Below are 17,088 nucleotides of genomic sequence, written 5' to 3' on the forward strand. Positions count from 1 at the left end.
GATGTGGACAGAAGGACTCTTTGTTGTGTTATTTTAGATTGGTATGTGGGTTTATTTCTGATAGTGATATATTAGAATTCAGAAGTATATGATTGATTAAATGTTCTGTCAGAGTAAGATGCTTGTTGTTTTAAACTAAATAAGGCACTTACCTTTAATTCGTAGGTACTCAAATTGCAGTATTCCAAATGTTAAGAAAAAGTTAAGTAGCAGTTTTGTACATCAGTAAGTTACTGGATTTATTATTCAGAAAAGTTAGCTTTGAGTATCCCTTCTGATGAGATTGGTCTCTTAGAATTTCCAAATCAAGACAGACACAGAAAAGGTGTAATTATTGCACTTGTGGGTGGGTGGTTTTTTTTTTCCCTCTTGTTTGTTTTTTGCCTTTTTTTTGTGTTTTGTTTTGTTTTTAATTTAAAACGTAGAGGGTACTTGGTAAGTATAGTTCCAGACTGAGTTCGTAAGCGGCAGCATAGAAAATAGTGACAGAAAACGTTTATTTCAAAAATGTTATTTACAACATTTTGACATTACCTCTTTTCTTATATGTACGGTGGTTTGTCTACCTGGAACATTTTTAATATTCTTACAGAGCTATATTATACAAGTAGCACTTAGGTTGGTATCTGTTTTATTTGTGTTGTTGTTCTGCTGTAGAAACGTGAGGTAAGCTAACATGGTGTTAAATAAGTGAGCTGTATTAAGTTGATAAACTTAATCTAAGGTTTTGTTGTTTTGCTGTAGAAGAGTGAGGCAAGCTAACATGTTATTAAATAAATTAGATGTATTAATCTTGAAGTTGATAGTCTAAGGTTCCTGCAGTTAATGTTGCTTTTAGTTAACAGGAATTGTCTGAAAGTGCTGTGCAGAAGTTTGTTTAGCTGTTTTGTTAAAATCTTCAAATGCACTCTCAGCAATGTTTTTGGAAATATTAAAAAAAAAAAATGTATTTTTTATTTAAAAGTAGGGGTGTTTTAAAGCTACCTAAGATGTATTTATGGGATCTTAGTCATATTGGTTAAGTGCAGTTGCCAACAATTTTTGAATGTTTTGTATTATTTACTTGAAAAGAGTAGCCATTCTAATCACAGACATTAATTGGAAAGCTCATTTCTGCACTTCCTACTAAAATATAATTATTTAAGATGATATACAAGTAGACTTGAATATATAGCTAATGCGTAACAAAGACTGGCAATTTACCAATTAAAGAAGTATCTTTCTCATGAAAATGAGAGAAGAGTAAGAACCTAACATAGCTGCTGCAGTCAGCTCTAAGCTTCTTCACAGTATCTTAAAGCCTGTTGAGAATTGAGGAAGTAGATGCTGTTTTGTCAAAGACATTTAAAGAACTCTACTGATCAGTGAGGTACGTAATTAGTAAATATTCCTGTAGTACTGAACTCACTCAGAAGTTTTGCGAGTAAGACTTTGTAAAGCAAACTAGGAGGTACTTGGCAGGCCGCATTTTCTGCACTAAGCATGCCACCACTTAAGTAATTTGTATGGAAAATTAGAGTTCTTTTTATTTTCATCTCTAGCTTGATGTAGTTTAAAAACATGTCTTCTGCCTCCTGGGAGATTGTATTGATGTGCTGTATATAGGTTAAGAAAAATAAAACTACTTGTTGGAATGAGTCATGTTCCCAGTGGAACTGTGTTATCAAGAAGAAATGGTTAATTGTTTGAAGAGTTGAAAACTTTTTTGAAAGGAGATTTATTTATTTTTACAGTGCAAGAGGGCAGAAGAAGGAATGTCTGTTGGTGGTGTCTGATAGTTTAGTGAGGAAGGCATGCGTGTCAAGTTTAAATTGTTTTGTGCCTTTTCCAAATGTTTGATTACGTGTCTAAAATAAATTTTAATAATACTCATAGGGAAAATATCATTTTTTTTCTAGATGTAGACAAAACTACTGTGAGCAATAGCACTCAGTCTACTAAAAGGAGCTGTACTGCTGAAGGTGAAGATGAAATTCCCAGAAAAAAATCAAAGAAAAACAAAAAGCACAAAAGCAAGAAGAAGAAGAAAAAGAAGAAGAAAAGGAAGAAAGAGAAAAAGCATAAAAAGCAACCAAAGGAGGCAAAGTTGAGTGCACGTCCTGGAGAACATGCAGACTTGCAGCCTGCTTCTCACTTGATTCCAGAGAAATCAAGCGCCGCACTGACTGTGCAGCATGGGGGGTTTGGAGATGCAAATCTGGCTGTCCATACACAGCCAGAAGAACTGTCCTTACAGGCAAATGTGGAGCCTGATAGACAAGCTTTAGGACTTGCTTCTCAGTTGAGAACTGATTCTCAGCCATGTATGGAAAATCTTGAAACTGAGAAGGGGACATTATGCGCAACAGATCCTCAGTTTAATTTAGAAGGCAGCCAGTTTACTGTTCAACAAAATGCTAGTATGACTCAAACTCAAATTTGCACTAGAGAAGAACAAATTAAACCGGCTCATGAAAATATTTATCCTGTAGCTGTCAATGTGAGCGAAAAGGGTGATTTTTTTGTTACTGGAAGTGTTGCTTCAACTAGCATCCCATCTGGAGTTGCCAATAAATCTGAACTTCAGAAATTAATTTTACCTTCAGAAGTAAAAACCTTGGATACAAGTTTGTCATCTAGTACCGTGGAGGTATTGACACATTCAGATACATCTCTGAAGTCTGTGGCAGTGGGAAGCTCAAAAGACTTAGAAACAACTTCAGGATATATGTGCTTGACAAGCAGTGTGATGGCAATTCCTAAACCTGCAAATCAGGCAGATCTGAATACTGTGAAGGTAAATGACATGTCTATGGCCATGGGAGAAGTGAGAATTCCAGGAGCAGCTGAATTACCAGTTTTATCTTGTAATTTAAGAGCGACACAGTGCAGCTCCATGGAGGGTTCAGGTGTCTTGAAGGCAGCCTCAGAATCTGTAGTTATGATGGGAGATTTGAAAAACAAAGAAGTGGACCCAGATACTGCTTTGCAACATTCTTTTAAAGTACCTGCAGAAACTGCTGTGACCCAGGCGCATATTGTAAGTGCCAAAACACCCCTGGCACCAGGGACTGTTGAAGTGAAGGATATTGAACCAGAAGCGTTACTGCAGTGTACATTCTTAAAAGAAAAGCAAAGCTTGACAGACATGAGTGTTGTTGCAGAAGCAAAAGGTTTACAAACAACATCAGAACATGCTGTCCAGACTCTTGTTGCCCAAACAGTTCCAGCTGTTCTGCAATTGGAAAACAGTAATATTTTGAGAGGTTTGGAAGCAACTCCTCAGTCTTTGCAGAAAGAAGACATGGAAAGAGCGACTAAACTGTCTTTGCAAATGGAAAGCATGAAAGCTTCAGAAAAACTTTCTAGTGGCAGTATGGAACCAGTTATGGTGCCTGAGGCACTGGCAGAGATGATGCATTTGAAAACAACAGCAGAAAGAGAAACAGCGCACATGGAAACAGCTGCAGTACCTTTTTTTGCAAATGAAACAGAGAGTTGTGTAGTCTCTCAGCCCGAGATCATGGCAGGTATGAAAGGGTTGAAGGCAACCCCACAAGAGAGAAAGGATTCTGAAGTAGCTAGAAGTTCCACCATTGCAGGAGTGAAGGGTTTGGAGAACTTGTCAGAAGTTAAGGCAGTTGCAGAAGCAAGTGGTGCCAAAACAAGTTCAGAATCTTCACACCTAACAGAGATGAAAAATTTGGAAATGACTGTGGGGTCTGAAACAAGGACACAAATGCAAGACTGGGGGACAACACTGATATCTGAGGTGGGAGATCTGAACAAAGCAAAAGTAAGGAACAGAGAAACAGTAGAACCTGTGCAAACAGTGACAGTGAAAACTTCAGACACAAATTCAAAACCTGTATGCTTGGAGGAGTTAGGAACAACAGCAGAGTATGGGACTGGAAGTAAGACAAACAAAATTGAAACAGTAGAGTTTTCTAAAACTACTCCAGGACTTTTGCGGGAACAAGTAGTAGGAAATTCAGAAGCAATGTTAGAATCTTTCCCAAGAGCAGAAGAAACAGCGATGGAAATGAGAAACTTGAAAGAAACTTTGCAATCTGGTATATTTTCAACAGAGAGGACAGACAGAGAAAAAACAGAGTTTTCATCTGTGATTGATGTAAAAGGTTTGAAAGAAGCTTCAGTAATTGAGAAAGGGATGAAAGCATCAGAAGCTGGAGAAGTGAGGTTGGAAAGTATGGAAGAGTCTGCAGCAGCAGGAATGAAAGGTTCTGAAACAGTCAGAGAACCTGAAGTACGCATGGACATCCAAGATGTAGAAACTTCTCCAAAACATGGAAAGATGGCAGAGACTGATGTTTTAGAGGATGCTACAGAAGCATTCACTGTAACAGAACAACATATAGAATCTCTTCCACAATATTTGCACACTGAAATGCAAGAGCATGCGCAAACTGTTTTAGAAGCCAAACCTACTGCAGAATGGAAACATAAAGAAGAGGCTGCAGAAATCTGGGTTGCTGCTGAAATGAAATCTTCTGAAGCAGTTCCAAAAGTGGAGGATACAAGAGATTTGGAGACAGTGCTGGGAAGTGAAGTTGTTGCAAAAGTACAGTATTCAGAAGGGGAGCAGCATCAACAAATGGAAGATACGAGCATTCCCAGCCTGTCTCTGGAATCTGAGATGATTGCTGAAAAGAAAGATTCGGTGAAAGCACTACCATCAGAGCCTTTCATAGCACTAAGTGATAGGGAGGTTGCAACGGAATCTGGGGTACCTTCAGAAACAATTTTTAGTTCTTCGCATGCTGCAAATGTGAAAGATTCAACAGGGATCCCTGAATCTGAAATAACCAGGGATGTAGAACACTTAGAAGCTCCTCCAAGCTGCGTAGCAGAAACAAAAGGTTTGGAAGCAACTCATATTTCTGAGACTATTGTAGAGCTGAAAGATGCAGACGCAGTTGAAGTGGAGGCAGACACAAAAGATTTGGAAGCAGCTCCAGTATCTGAGGCTGTTACAGAAGGAGTTCCGGTACTTGTGGAAGATGCAAACCAGTTGGAAGGCATTCCACAAGCGGAGGCTGACAAAGAAGTGACTGCAGAAGAGGCATCTGAGGCAAGAGATTCAGAAACATCTGATGTGCAACCTGATGTGGCAGCACGAATGAGGGAGACTTTAATGAGACTTGAGAAAGTTGAAAAAAGCAGCCATAGAAGCAGTGAAAAGAGTAAACATGATGCAAAGAAACAAAAACGGAGTCGGTCTAAGTCCCAGTCAAGGTCTAGGAAGCGGAAAAAAAAATCAAGGTCCCGTTCTACTTCGAGGCGTTTGACCTCTAAGAGAGCACGATCTAGGAGCAGAAATTATTCAGATTCCAGAAAAAAGCATTCCAGATCTAGATCCCAGTCTGTGGAGAAGAGGGAGAGAAGAGTGTCTTCCCGAAGGTCCAGACGCAGACGTTCCAGGTCATCTGACCGCTACCGGTCTAAGTCCAGGTCAGTGGAAAAGACAAGAAGGTCTGGACGTGGCCGTTCCAGGTCATCTGACCGCTACAGATCTAAATCCAGATCTGTGGAAAAGAGAGAAAGCAGGTTATCTTCCCGAAGGTCCAGGCGCAGACGTTCCAGGTCTTCTGATCGCTACAGATCTAAGTCCAGATCAGCAGAGAAGAGAGAGAGCAGGCTGTCCTCCCGAAGGTCCAGGCGTGGACGTTCCAGGTCTTCTGATCGCTACAGATCTAAGTCCAGGTCAGTGGAAAAGACCCGAAGGTCCGGACGCAGACGTTCCAGGTCATCTGATCGCTACAGGTCTAAGTCCAGGTCAGTGGAAAAGACCCGAAGGTCTGGACGCAGACGTTCCAGGTCATCTGATCGCTACAGGTCTAAGTCCAGGTCAGTGGAAAAGACCCGAAGATCTGGACGCAGACGATCCAGGTCTTCTGACCGTTACAGGTCTAAATCGCCATCAGTGGAAAAGAGAGGAAGCAGATTGTCCTCCTGGAGATCCCGACGCAGACGTTCCAGGTCATCTGACCGTTCTAAGTCTAGATCCAGGTCATCAGAAAAGAGGGGAGGTAAAGAATATTCATGGAGATTTAGAAATAGAGGGTCTGGTTCCTCTGATCGTTCAAAATCTAGGTCTAGATCTGTAGAGAAGAGGGGTCGGAAGGCATCTTTGCGGAGATCTAAACGTCGGCGCTCCAAGTCCTCTGATCGTTACAAGTCTAGGTCCAGATCAGTAGAAAAAAGAGATCGAAAGCAGTCATCACGGAAATCAAAACGTCAGCGCTCAAAGTCATCTGACCGTTATAAATCTAGATCCAAGTCAGCAGAAAAAAAGAAAGAGTCATCGCGAAAATCTAAGCGTCGTCGCTCAAAGTCTTCTGAGCGTTACAAATCTAGGTCTAGGTCTGTAGAAAAAAAACGCAAAGAATCTTCAAAGAAATCAAAACGGAAGCGTTCAAAATCCTCTGACAGTCTTAAATCAAGGTCAAAATCTGTAGAAAAAAGAACAAGTAAGTTAGCCTCAGCAAAGTGCAGTAGAAAACAGACAGACTCTTCTGAACAGGAAAAAGTAGATGGTTCTGAACCTGTCACAAGTGAAATCAGCTCCTCCAAATCCTCTAATGGTCCCATGTCAGTACCTTTGTCTCTTGAAGGAATAAATGGCCCAGAGCTGCCACCACCATCTGGAAGTGGATTTTCCAAAACTGCTGAGAGTCTTGAGACAAGCTCATCTATTGAAAAAATGGATAGTCCACAGCCTTCAGCAACACCTGAACTTGATAGCTCCAAAACCTCAAATGATCAAGAACAGTGTTCTGTGCCTGTGGAAAAAGCACAGGTGTCTGTGACCTCTGAAAATGGGTCAGCCACTCTCTATGGCTCTGACTTAGGATCCATGCCAGTGGATAAAAACGTACCTCTGGAATCTTCATCTCTTAATGAACTTACATTCTCAGCATCCTGTTCAGTATCTTCGTCTGTTGAAAAGAGAGATCCAGAGACTACTTCAGTGACAGAATCTAATCTCTCCATATCCTATCAAGATGAGTCAAGATCTATGCCTCTGAAAGAAATAGAAGGTCCACAGCCTCTTTTGACAAATGAGAGTGGATGCTCCATATCTGCTGATGATTACAAGTCAGCCTCCATGTCCTTGGGAAACACAGAGATTCAAGAATTTTCAGTGATACCTGGAAGTGTACTTTCTGATGGTCATGAATTGAGGCACATTCCTGCTGAAAATGCAGAGCCCCAGGAGTTTTTGCCAGATCCCAGGAGTGGATCTTCTGAACTGGCTGACAGCACTGAGTCAAGATCACTGTCTTGTGAAACAGCAGAAGTTCAAAAACCTTTTTTAGCACCTGAAGTAACAAGATCTGAGTTCCTTGATGCCCATGAGTCAATCTCCTTACAAGTTGCACAGGGCCAGATGGAGGTGCCTTCTCTGGTTTCTGATAGTGTATGCTTAAGGACTCCTGACAGGCCTGAATTGGGATCCAGCTTTGTTACACAAATAAAGGAGCTTCCATTGATGTCTGAAGGTACGTCCTTAGAGTCACCTGTTGAAAAAGTAAAGGCTCCTAGTGCTTCTCTGACATCAGTGTGTGGTCCTGTTGAGATCACAGTTGACCACATTTCAATTTCATCTTCTGCAAAAATGCAGGAAGTTTTTCTAACTACTGGAGGACAAAACTGCCAGTCTTCTGAAGCTCATGAGTCCGGTTCAACTGTCGACAGAGATTTAGATGGTTCAGCATCTTCACAAGTACTTGGAGTTGGCTGCTTTGAGACTTCTGAAATGCATGAATCAAGACATCTGCCTGCTGGAAAAATAGAGGCTACAGAATCAGCTTTGTCTAAAAGTGGAATTTCTTTGTCCCATCATGACCGTGAGTCAGAATACAGTTACTTTGAGAAAACGAAAGGTGTGGATACTGTGGAATCAGTAAGCACATATGCTGAAAAGTTAGAGACCACAGTGCCTTGTCAAACATCTGAAGGCGGGCTTTTCGTGTTACCTGATAGTCATGAAGTGAGAGCTACTCAAACTGAAAATGTAGAAGTGCAGGTGTCATCCTTGCCCTCTGAGCAGAAATGCATTGCATCCCCTGATGAACATCAATTGAGATCTCCCTTTGGTAAAGAAATACAGGTGCAGGAGGAGCAGCCTCTGATAGACAATAGACATTCTATTTCTTCCGGTGATCATGAGTTGACGTTCACTCCTTTCAAGAAAGCTGATGTAGAGGATCCTTCACAGATGCCTGGAAATGAATACACAGTGGGCCTTCCTCATCCAGAGTTGATGTCAACCCCTGCTGAAAAAACAGAGGTACAGGAACTCTATCTGATTCCTGAAGAAAGATGTTCAGTGTCTCTTGAGAGCCAGGAATTGCTGTCATCTGCAAATACTGAAGTGCAAGAGCCTGCTCTAATGTCTGTAAATGAATATACTGTATCCTGGAAGTGCCAGGAGTTGAGAGCTAGCTCTCCTGAGAAGGTAGGGATGCAGGAACCTTCTGTAGTACCTGACAGCAAATGTGCTGTGTACTCTGGAGACCAGGAATCACAGACTTTGCCTGCTGAAAAAACAGAGGTACAGATGCATTCTTTGATGTCTGAAAATGAATATGCTGCATCTCCTGAGGGCCAGAATATGACAGCTGTTTCTGCTGAAATTGTGCAGGAGCCTCCTGCAATATCATGCAGAGGATACGTTGTGGTCCCCAGAGGGCAGGAGTTGTCATCTCCTCTTGCTGAAAAAACAGAAGTGCAGGAGTGTTCTGTGTTCTCTGAAAATGAATATGACATATCTCCTGAATGTCATGATTTGAGATCCAGTCCTGTTGAAAAAGAGGAAACAAGGGAACCTCCTGAAACATCTGAAAGTGAAAGTTCAACGTCCACTGATGACCAGGAGGTGCATTCTACTGCTGCTGGAAAAACAGCGGTACAAGAGTTGTCTCTGATGTCTGAGGGTGAATGTGCCACGTCCCCTGAAGTTCAGGAGCTGCATTCTAGCCCTGCTGAAAAAGTAGAGAGTGAGGAACCTTCTCTAACATATGAGAATGAACATGCAGTGGCCTTTGAAGGATATGAGTCAAGATCGACTCATGGCGATAAAACAGAAGTTATGGATTCTTCTTTGACTTCTGAACATGACCATTACTTGTCTTTCAAGAGCCAGGAGGTAAGATTCACCACTATTCAAAAAGTAGATGTTCAGGAGCTTTCCCCGACATCTGAAACTGAACATACAGCATCCCTTGATAGTCAGGAGTTAAGATTCCTCACTTCTGGACAAACAGGTGATTCTGAACCTTTAACATTAAATGATAGAGGCTCCGTGTCCCCAGATGGCAATGACTTGAAATCCATCCCTTTTGAAAAAGTGGATGATGCAGCATCTTTAATGCCTGAAAGTGGATGCTCCATGTCCCCTGGTGGCAACAGTGTGAAATCTGTTCCAGGTGAAGAAAATGGTGATCTAGAGCCTTCTTTGACATCTGAATGTAGGCATTCCATGTCCCCATATCATGAGAGCTGTGAGGTAAAATCTCCCATGGAGGAGGATGGTTTAGAGTCCTCTGCTAATTTTGAACGTGGACGATCTGTTACCCCTGAGGGACATGATGAGAAATCTGTCATAGATGAAGAACTAGATGAGCGGGAGCCCTCTTTGACATCTGAACATAGGCGTTCCACATCTCCTGATGAGCATGAGTCAAGATCTAGTGTTGGTGAAGAGGGGGAGTATTCAGAACAGCTTCTAACAATGGAACGTAGATCCTCCATTTCTTCTGATGAGCATGATTCAAGGTCAACTGCTGGGGAAGAAGCAGAGGATGCGGAACCCTCCTTGACAGGTGAAAGAAGAGATTCCACATCCTCTGATGAGTGTGAATCAAGGTCCTCCATTGGTGAAGAAGCAGAGGACCGTGAGACCTCCTTGGCTGCTGAACGTAGAGATTCTGTGTCTTCTGATGAACGTGACTCGAGGTCTACTGCTGGTGAAGAAGTAGAGGATTTGGAGCCCTTAGCAGCTGAACGTGGACGTTCTGCGTCTCCTGATGGACATGAGTCAAGGTCAACCACTGGTGAAGAAGCAGAAGACCAAGAGCCGTCCTTGACAGCTGAGCGGAGGCACTCCACATCTTCAGATGAACGTGAATCGAGGTCTACCACTGGTGAAGATGTGGAGGATGTGGAACCCTCCTTGACAGCTGAATGTAGAGACTCTACATCCTCTGATGATCAAGATTCAAGGTCTACCACTGGTGAAGAAGCAGAGGATATGGAACTGTCTTTGACAACTGAACATAGACGTTCCACATCCCCTGATGGACGTGAATCGAGGTCTACTATTGGTGAAGAAGGAGAAGATGTGGAACCCTCCTTGACAGCTGAACGAAGAGATTCAACATCATCAGATGACCGTGAATCAAGGTCTACCACTGGTGAAGAAGTTGAGGATATGGAGCCACCTTTGGCTGCTGAAGATAAGCATGAGGGGTCACCTTCCATACTTGAGAAGTCAGAGGGACAGGACTCTTCTTTTATGACTGAAAGCAGGCGATCTGAGTCTTCTGAACGTGAGAAATCTGGATCTGAATCTGCTGAAAAAATGTCTGACAGAGAGTCTTCACAAAGGTCTAGAAGTAGACCCTCAAAATCTCCTACTCGCCAAATGAGTCGATCCCCATCTGTTGACAAAACAGCAGATGAAGAATCTTCACGGAGGTCTAGGCATAGACGCTCCAGGTCCACGTCTGTTGAAAAAGCAGCAGACAAAGAGTCTTCACGGAGATCTAGACATAGACGCTCCAGGTCTGCTGCTCGACAAATGAGTCGGTCACCATCTGTTGAAAAAACAGCAGATAAAGAGTCTTCACGGAGATCTAGACGTAGACGTTCCAGGTCCACTGCTCGCCAAAGGAGTCGATCAAAATCTGTTGACAAAACAGCAGACAAAGAGTCTGTGCGGAGATCTAGAAGCAGACGGTCCAGGTCTTCTCAGCGCAGATCCCAGAGATATGATGCAGACTCTCGCTCTAGACGGAATCGCTCCAGATCAGCAACACGTAGAAGAGCATCAAGATCAAAATCTAATCGTCGTTCTCGATCTAGCTCATTGTCACGTTCAAGGCACAGAAGAAGAAGTAGATCAAGGTCAGCATCAAGAAGGCGGCGTTCTTTATCGAGAGACAGGCGCAGAAGATCTCAGAGAAATAGATCAAGATCTGCTGATAGAAGAAGAAGAAGATCAGATTCAAGAGATCGAAGGATATCACTGAGATTACGGAGCAGGAGTCGAACACCTCTTCGTCAAAGGCGATCGAGGTCAAGAGGAAGAAGGCGGAGCTCTAGTAGATCACCAATTCGACTGCGGCGATCAAGGTCTTCAGGGAGAAGAAGAGGTTACAGCAGATCACCTGATCGTCGAAGGTCCAGATCATCAGAAAGATTCTCAAGCAGGTCACCAAAACGCCTTACAGACTTGGGTAAGTGAAAGTTTTATTTCTGGTGAATTTGTGGCTGAATAATTTTGTGTTTGTTTAAATAGTCTGAATTTGAACATTTTTTGTAGCATCCATAAGGAATTTCTTGAAGTCATTTGCTGCATTTTTAAGCAGTGATGATCAGTGAGGTAATTTTTATCGTGGAGCTGTATTTGTGCCATCCGTTTGGATGAAAGTGCATTTAAAGCCAAGGACATACATTTTGCTTTAATGTGTTTACTCAGAGGTACTCTGTTGTCATCTTAGGGAACACATTTCATTTTAACTGTTTAGTAAAAGCCTAGAAGTCTGTAAGAAAGTTGGGGGCTTCTGGTTTTCCTGAGAACTAGCTGAAAGAACATGTGACAGTAAGTGCCAGTTAGAGAAGTTTTAGTTCTGTTATTAACTATAACTCTTGTTTTTCCTGTTATTTATTTATTTATTTTGTTTCTACTTTCATGTTTGTTATTCAAAAGCTTTGCTGTATTAAGGGGGACACTGTTGAACTATTAGTCAAGTATGTGATAGGAGGTTTGATGGTCTGTACTGCGCAACTCTGTGGGCTTCAAAAAGATTCTTTTTTTTTTTTTTTTTTTTTTTTCCTTTTAATTTTTCTTGGAATCTTTAGATGAGATTACATTTTCTGTGATTATTTATAACAAAACTGAATTTTCAGATACTCCTAGCTAGGTTCATGTACTGAATTATACTCTCAGCTCTTTAGCAGTGTAGTTTGTGTAGTTCAGATTCACTTGTCAGTTATGGCCATCCAGTAGGTTTTTAGATTGATGTTTACTTGCAGATGAGGCTTCAGGCTGCTAGAATCCATGGTGTTGAATGTTGGTGGAAAATCAGTATTAGACCAAGATTTGTTTCAGTTCTTTTTCTCATGCTATGTAAAAATATTTAATGTTCTATGAGCTTTGTAGCCATAAGCCTACAAAAGCAAAAGCAAAAATGTACTTCATCTTGGGATTTGGAAATACGGGGAAGGATCTAGATAGTAGAAGTTAAAAAGCAGTGTTGCGTATCATTTTGTCTTTTCTCTTGTGTTTTCCATAATACCATACAGCTTTAGTGTCATGCCTTTATTTTTGAAGAAAGAGAAAAGCTTTGGCATATTACAAAAGATGGTTGACATTCTTTAATTTTTTCAGCTTTTAGATAATTAAATAAATATGGTTAAAAGCTGTGGAAAAACTCTATTATGTGTCCAAATTACAGTAAACTTGCTTAAATATAAGGTGTAGCTCTTGAGTGATGAAGTTTCAGTTATTCTCACAGAGCATAAGATGAACAGAGCGAGTAATTTTTTAAATACTGTGCTTAGTTTGATAGGAATGTTTATTATTAGAATAAGAATTGGCAAAAATGTTGATAATTTTTCTTTAACATCTTTCAGACAAGGCCCAGCTGCTTGAAATAGCCAAAGCTAATGCAGCTGCCATGTGTGCGAAGTCAGGCGTTCCTTTACCACCAAGTCTGATGCCTATGTTATCTCAAAAGAAAGACGACAAAGCCAGTCAGAAGTCATCAAGAGATACACTAAAGGAGCTCACTGAGGTAAGTGAGAATAATACTAAAACTGAAAATAGGTAAAGTGCTTTTTGTGTCTGCTAGGCAAGCTGTTATTCTGTGTTCTTCACTCACGTGAAAGCTGGAATGTATTTTGAGCTTTCACTCTGTTTAGAGCTGTGGGTTTTTGTTAGTTTGATTTTTGGTTTTTTTTGGTCATTGAAACTAACTTTTGAATTTTGTAGAAAGGTGTGAATTGCAGTTCTTGTGCTTTATTTTGGTTTCTATTTTGTTGTAATTTTTACATGCTGGTAGTTTTCATTGCAGTCCATTTAAGAAAAAACCTCAACAAAGAAAACTGAATACCCCAAAATAAAACAACTTTCAGTTCTAGTTCTTGTTTGTAGTATTGTTAGTTACTTCTGTTTGTATTTTTTTAGCGAATTTTTTGTTGCTCAGTGTTCATTGTGTTAAAAATCTAATATCTGCTTCAGTAGTTCTGTGTAATTTTATGTGTTCCAAGAGATTCTTAGAGGGAACGTCATTGTTGCCATGCATCTGTTGCAATTTTACTGAACAAATGGGATGTTTTTGTTTTAGATGTGGGAAATTGCTACTTATCCTTACTATAGCAGTGCTGCATTGTTATTGTGATAGTTCTGAAAACATTTTTATTTGTGCAAGTAAAATCTGAGATCAGGCAATGTCAAATTGTTGGAAAGTAATCCCTTTGTTGTTTTTGGGGTAGTGGAAGCAGAAGTGCTTGTTAGTTTAAAAACAAAAACAACAAAAACAACAACCCATGGATATTGTGCAGGTGTGATGAGTGCTTCTGCATGTAACTTCATCCAAGATTCAATGCAAGTGTTGCTCATCTGGGACAAGAAAAACCTTCCCCTTGCTTGCTTGTTGTGTCTGTGGGAATTCAATGATTAATATATTTCACTGAATCAAAAGCAGCCCCAAAAACATGTGAGAATGTGTCTAAGGGGAGAACTTTGAGAACCTGTTCTGTTTTCCAAGAAGCTGTCTGCTCTGCAGGTTACGTCAGATGACTGTAGGTAATACAGTTGGTTGGTTAGCCTTTTGAGTAATGCAGTCTTTTTCTGCTGCATAAAGTGTGTGCTTAAGTCATTGTTGGGAGGTGACTTAGAAGAGCATAATAGTCTTTATTTAATAATGACTGATGAGAACGGTGTCAACAGTGTGTCTTGATTTTAGAGATGAGGCTGTTGCTTTGTATACCAACAGTCAGATTACCAAGTAGGTGTGACTTAAAATTGTATAAACTTGAGTCAGATCAGGTGATGTCTTGTAAGAAGATGTTACGTAAATGGAAATGTAGTGGAAGCATGTTACTAAAGTTTTCTCAAATTAAATTTGGACTGTCTCGGTTAGAGTTACTGCTAGTAAAAATGAGGTGCAGTTGTTTATCTGGTTTTGGTCCTAATTCTAGCCTTTCTAGAATTATTCATTCTTCTTCTCTTTGATCTGCAGGATGTCTCCTGCACCTGTATTTTTTTAATTTTTTTTTAGGTCAAACTGCTGTTGAGTAGAACATAGGTCTTGTGTACCTGGGCAACCTCATAAAATATTGCAGAAGAATATGTCTTTAGAGATACTGCTTCTGACTGAGTTCCTGCTAGTGGAATTTAGGCAGTTATTTGTGATTGTTAATTCTCAGGTTTTTCATTGTAGTAGCTGAATGAGCTTATAGGCGGTGTGTATTGTACTTCCTATTGTATTATATGGGATACTGGATAGCCAGATCTCTGAAATGCTTGTAGCCCTATACACACATTATGAAACTAGCGCTGTTCATCTGACTCTACAGTATACTTCTGAAAATACTAACCTGTTTGTTTGTGCACTTATTTCCTGTGTGAGTGCTGAGCAAACTTAAGTGTTTGATAATGTGTATAAGAAGTGAAATGTGCATACATATGTATGACATTCTTATAAGATTTTCTCAGAATTGTACATCCCACTTTATTTGTTAAGTGGTTCATTTTGTTTATTATAGTTGAAAGATCCAGATTTATTCAAAACTGTTGTCTTCACACCTCTCCTTCTTTTCCTTTTTTCAGAAATGCAAGAAGATTGCTCAAAGCACAGATGATGTGATAGTGAATAAACCTCACGTTTCTGATGAAGAAGAGGAAGAACGTCCTTTCTACAATCACCCTTTTAAGCTCAATGAACCCAAACCTATTTTTTTCAATTTAAGTGTGAGTACTTCTGCAATCAGTAATTTAAAAAAAATAATTTAATTTTAAAATTTGAAGTTCATATTTGAACTTTTTCTAAAGGACGGATAGTTTTAGAGAAATTGAAGCAATGATTGATAATCTTGGAGAAATTTATGCTTGAATGCTGTTAAAAGTACTCTTGTTACAAAAAGAAAATTTTCCTCAGCCCATGATAAGTTTCCATAATTGGATTAAGACTTTTTTGTCATTAATGTTTTTTACAGTGTTCAAAGCTTTAGTAACAGAGGAGTTCAGTTTTGTTTCACATTTTCACTGCAAAGAATATTAGTATGAACTTGCAGACAGCGTTGGAATTGGAAAAGGCTTTGGAAAAGTATTAGTTTTCTTTTAAATTCAATACGGAATTCTAAAAGCATTGTGAAGAGTTCTGAATGACATGCCATTAAGTTTGCACAGACTCTGTGTTCTATGTCTGTTACTGCAATCTGGCATCTGTGATTTGAAGCATGGTTAGAATTTGTCTAGGAAGTGTTTTCAACTGCGCATTAAGAATTTTTTGTGCTTACAAAAGTCTGATTTGGTTTTGTTGGTTAATATTGAAATCCTTTGTACACTAAATGAAAACAAAAGTTAATTGTAAAAACACATTTTATGGTGTATACAAAACTAGTACTAATACATAGTTATGCAAAATGTAAGTTTGAAATAAATTTCAACTTTAAATGACACAGCTAGAAAGTGGTGCAATGAAATTCAGGATATTTTGGGATTCTGTATAGACTCTGAAAAGGATTGATCTTTAGTGGGCATGGGCTGCTTTGCCTGCTCTTCACAATTTTGATGCATTTAGTCTTGTCCTTTCTATTCATTCTGGGTTCTGAACTTATTACTGTTCTTGGACGTGTCCTTGATAACAGGAGTTTGCTCAACGTTTTCAGGTTCTAACCTTCTCTAACTTTTTTTCCTTTCAAGACTCCCAGCATAAAACCAGCACCACCACCACAACCAAAAAATCAGGTCAGCCTGTCAAAGGAATTTCCTGTTTCATCTGGGTCTCAGCATAGGAAAAAGGAAGCTGATAGTGTCTATGGAGAATGGGTTCCAGTTGAAAAAGGAAAAGAAGATAGCAAGGATGATGTTTTCCCCAAACCGTCCATTGAGGTAAGGAAAGGAAGGAAAGCATACACTTTAAGAAAAAAAAAGCCATTGCCTGGTCAGTCTGGTGTCAAATCACAGCCTGTGAAAAAAAAGAAAGGTGTGCATAGGTAGCACTTGAAAAAGCTGGTTATCTGAACTGCTACAGTCTTCACATTTGCTTACAGTGTTAATGTGAGCAGTGATGTAAGCGACCTGTAACCAACAATATCGTGTGCTTTTGTCAACTAGTGACTTCACTGTCTCAGTAGAACTTTCACTTGAAGATTGAAAAGCAAGTTTCAAGTTTCCTGCAAAGGTTGACACTGTATGTGTAGATTTTAACAATAATAAATTGAATAATAGTTTTAAATTTCCTACAATAACATGAAATAACATGGAATTGAAATGTAATCCATTGAAAACAGATTTGAAAGTAGTTCTTAAAACTGCCATTTCATCTGGATGTATCTACTCATTTTTCCAACTTTAGTCCCATTTTCTTATGAAGCTGTCTTCCATGTGGCCTTCCAAAGGAAAATTTAACTGTATGTATATAATAAACTGTAAAAAGGAAATGATTTTCCCCTTGATATGTCTTCAAAAGATTATTCTGTGGGGTTCTTGTAATTAAGTAAATTGAATATTTAAGACATTGCTTTTTTTTTTTTTTTTTTTTTAAGTTAATGTCACTTTATTCCTTCTAAAGACTTGTTCTCATACATTGCAAAACAAATAAAAAAAAAAAAAAAAGCCTTGCCTTTGCATTT

The 17,088-nt window shown here is 39.7% G+C and overlaps 1 protein-coding gene across 7 annotated transcripts in view; it reads left to right on the forward strand.

Annotated features, from left to right (window-relative positions):
* SON (SON DNA and RNA binding protein) overlaps positions 1-17,088 on the forward strand; it is a 45,271-nt gene that overhangs the window by 2,395 nt on the left and 25,788 nt on the right. For all 7 annotated transcript variants that reach the window (XR_014939269.1, XR_014939268.1, XM_085528524.1 and 4 more), the window contains 4 exons: positions 1,899-11,462; positions 12,862-13,022; positions 15,062-15,202; positions 16,157-16,345. Coding sequence is in view for 5 of the 7 variants with exons in the window: in XM_085528524.1 (XP_085384650.1) it covers positions 1,899-11,462; positions 12,862-13,022; positions 15,062-15,202; positions 16,157-16,345 (10,055 nt within the window). In the remaining 2 variants the exon portion in view is untranslated. The remainder of the gene's footprint in view (positions 1-1,898; positions 11,463-12,861; positions 13,023-15,061; positions 15,203-16,156; positions 16,346-17,088) is intronic.

The sequence above is a fragment of the Coturnix japonica genome, chromosome 1 (genome assembly GCF_054131305.1).
Source record: "Coturnix japonica strain WE chromosome 1, WE-NBRP24, whole genome shotgun sequence".
NCBI lineage: Eukaryota > Metazoa > Chordata > Aves > Galliformes > Phasianidae > Coturnix > Coturnix japonica.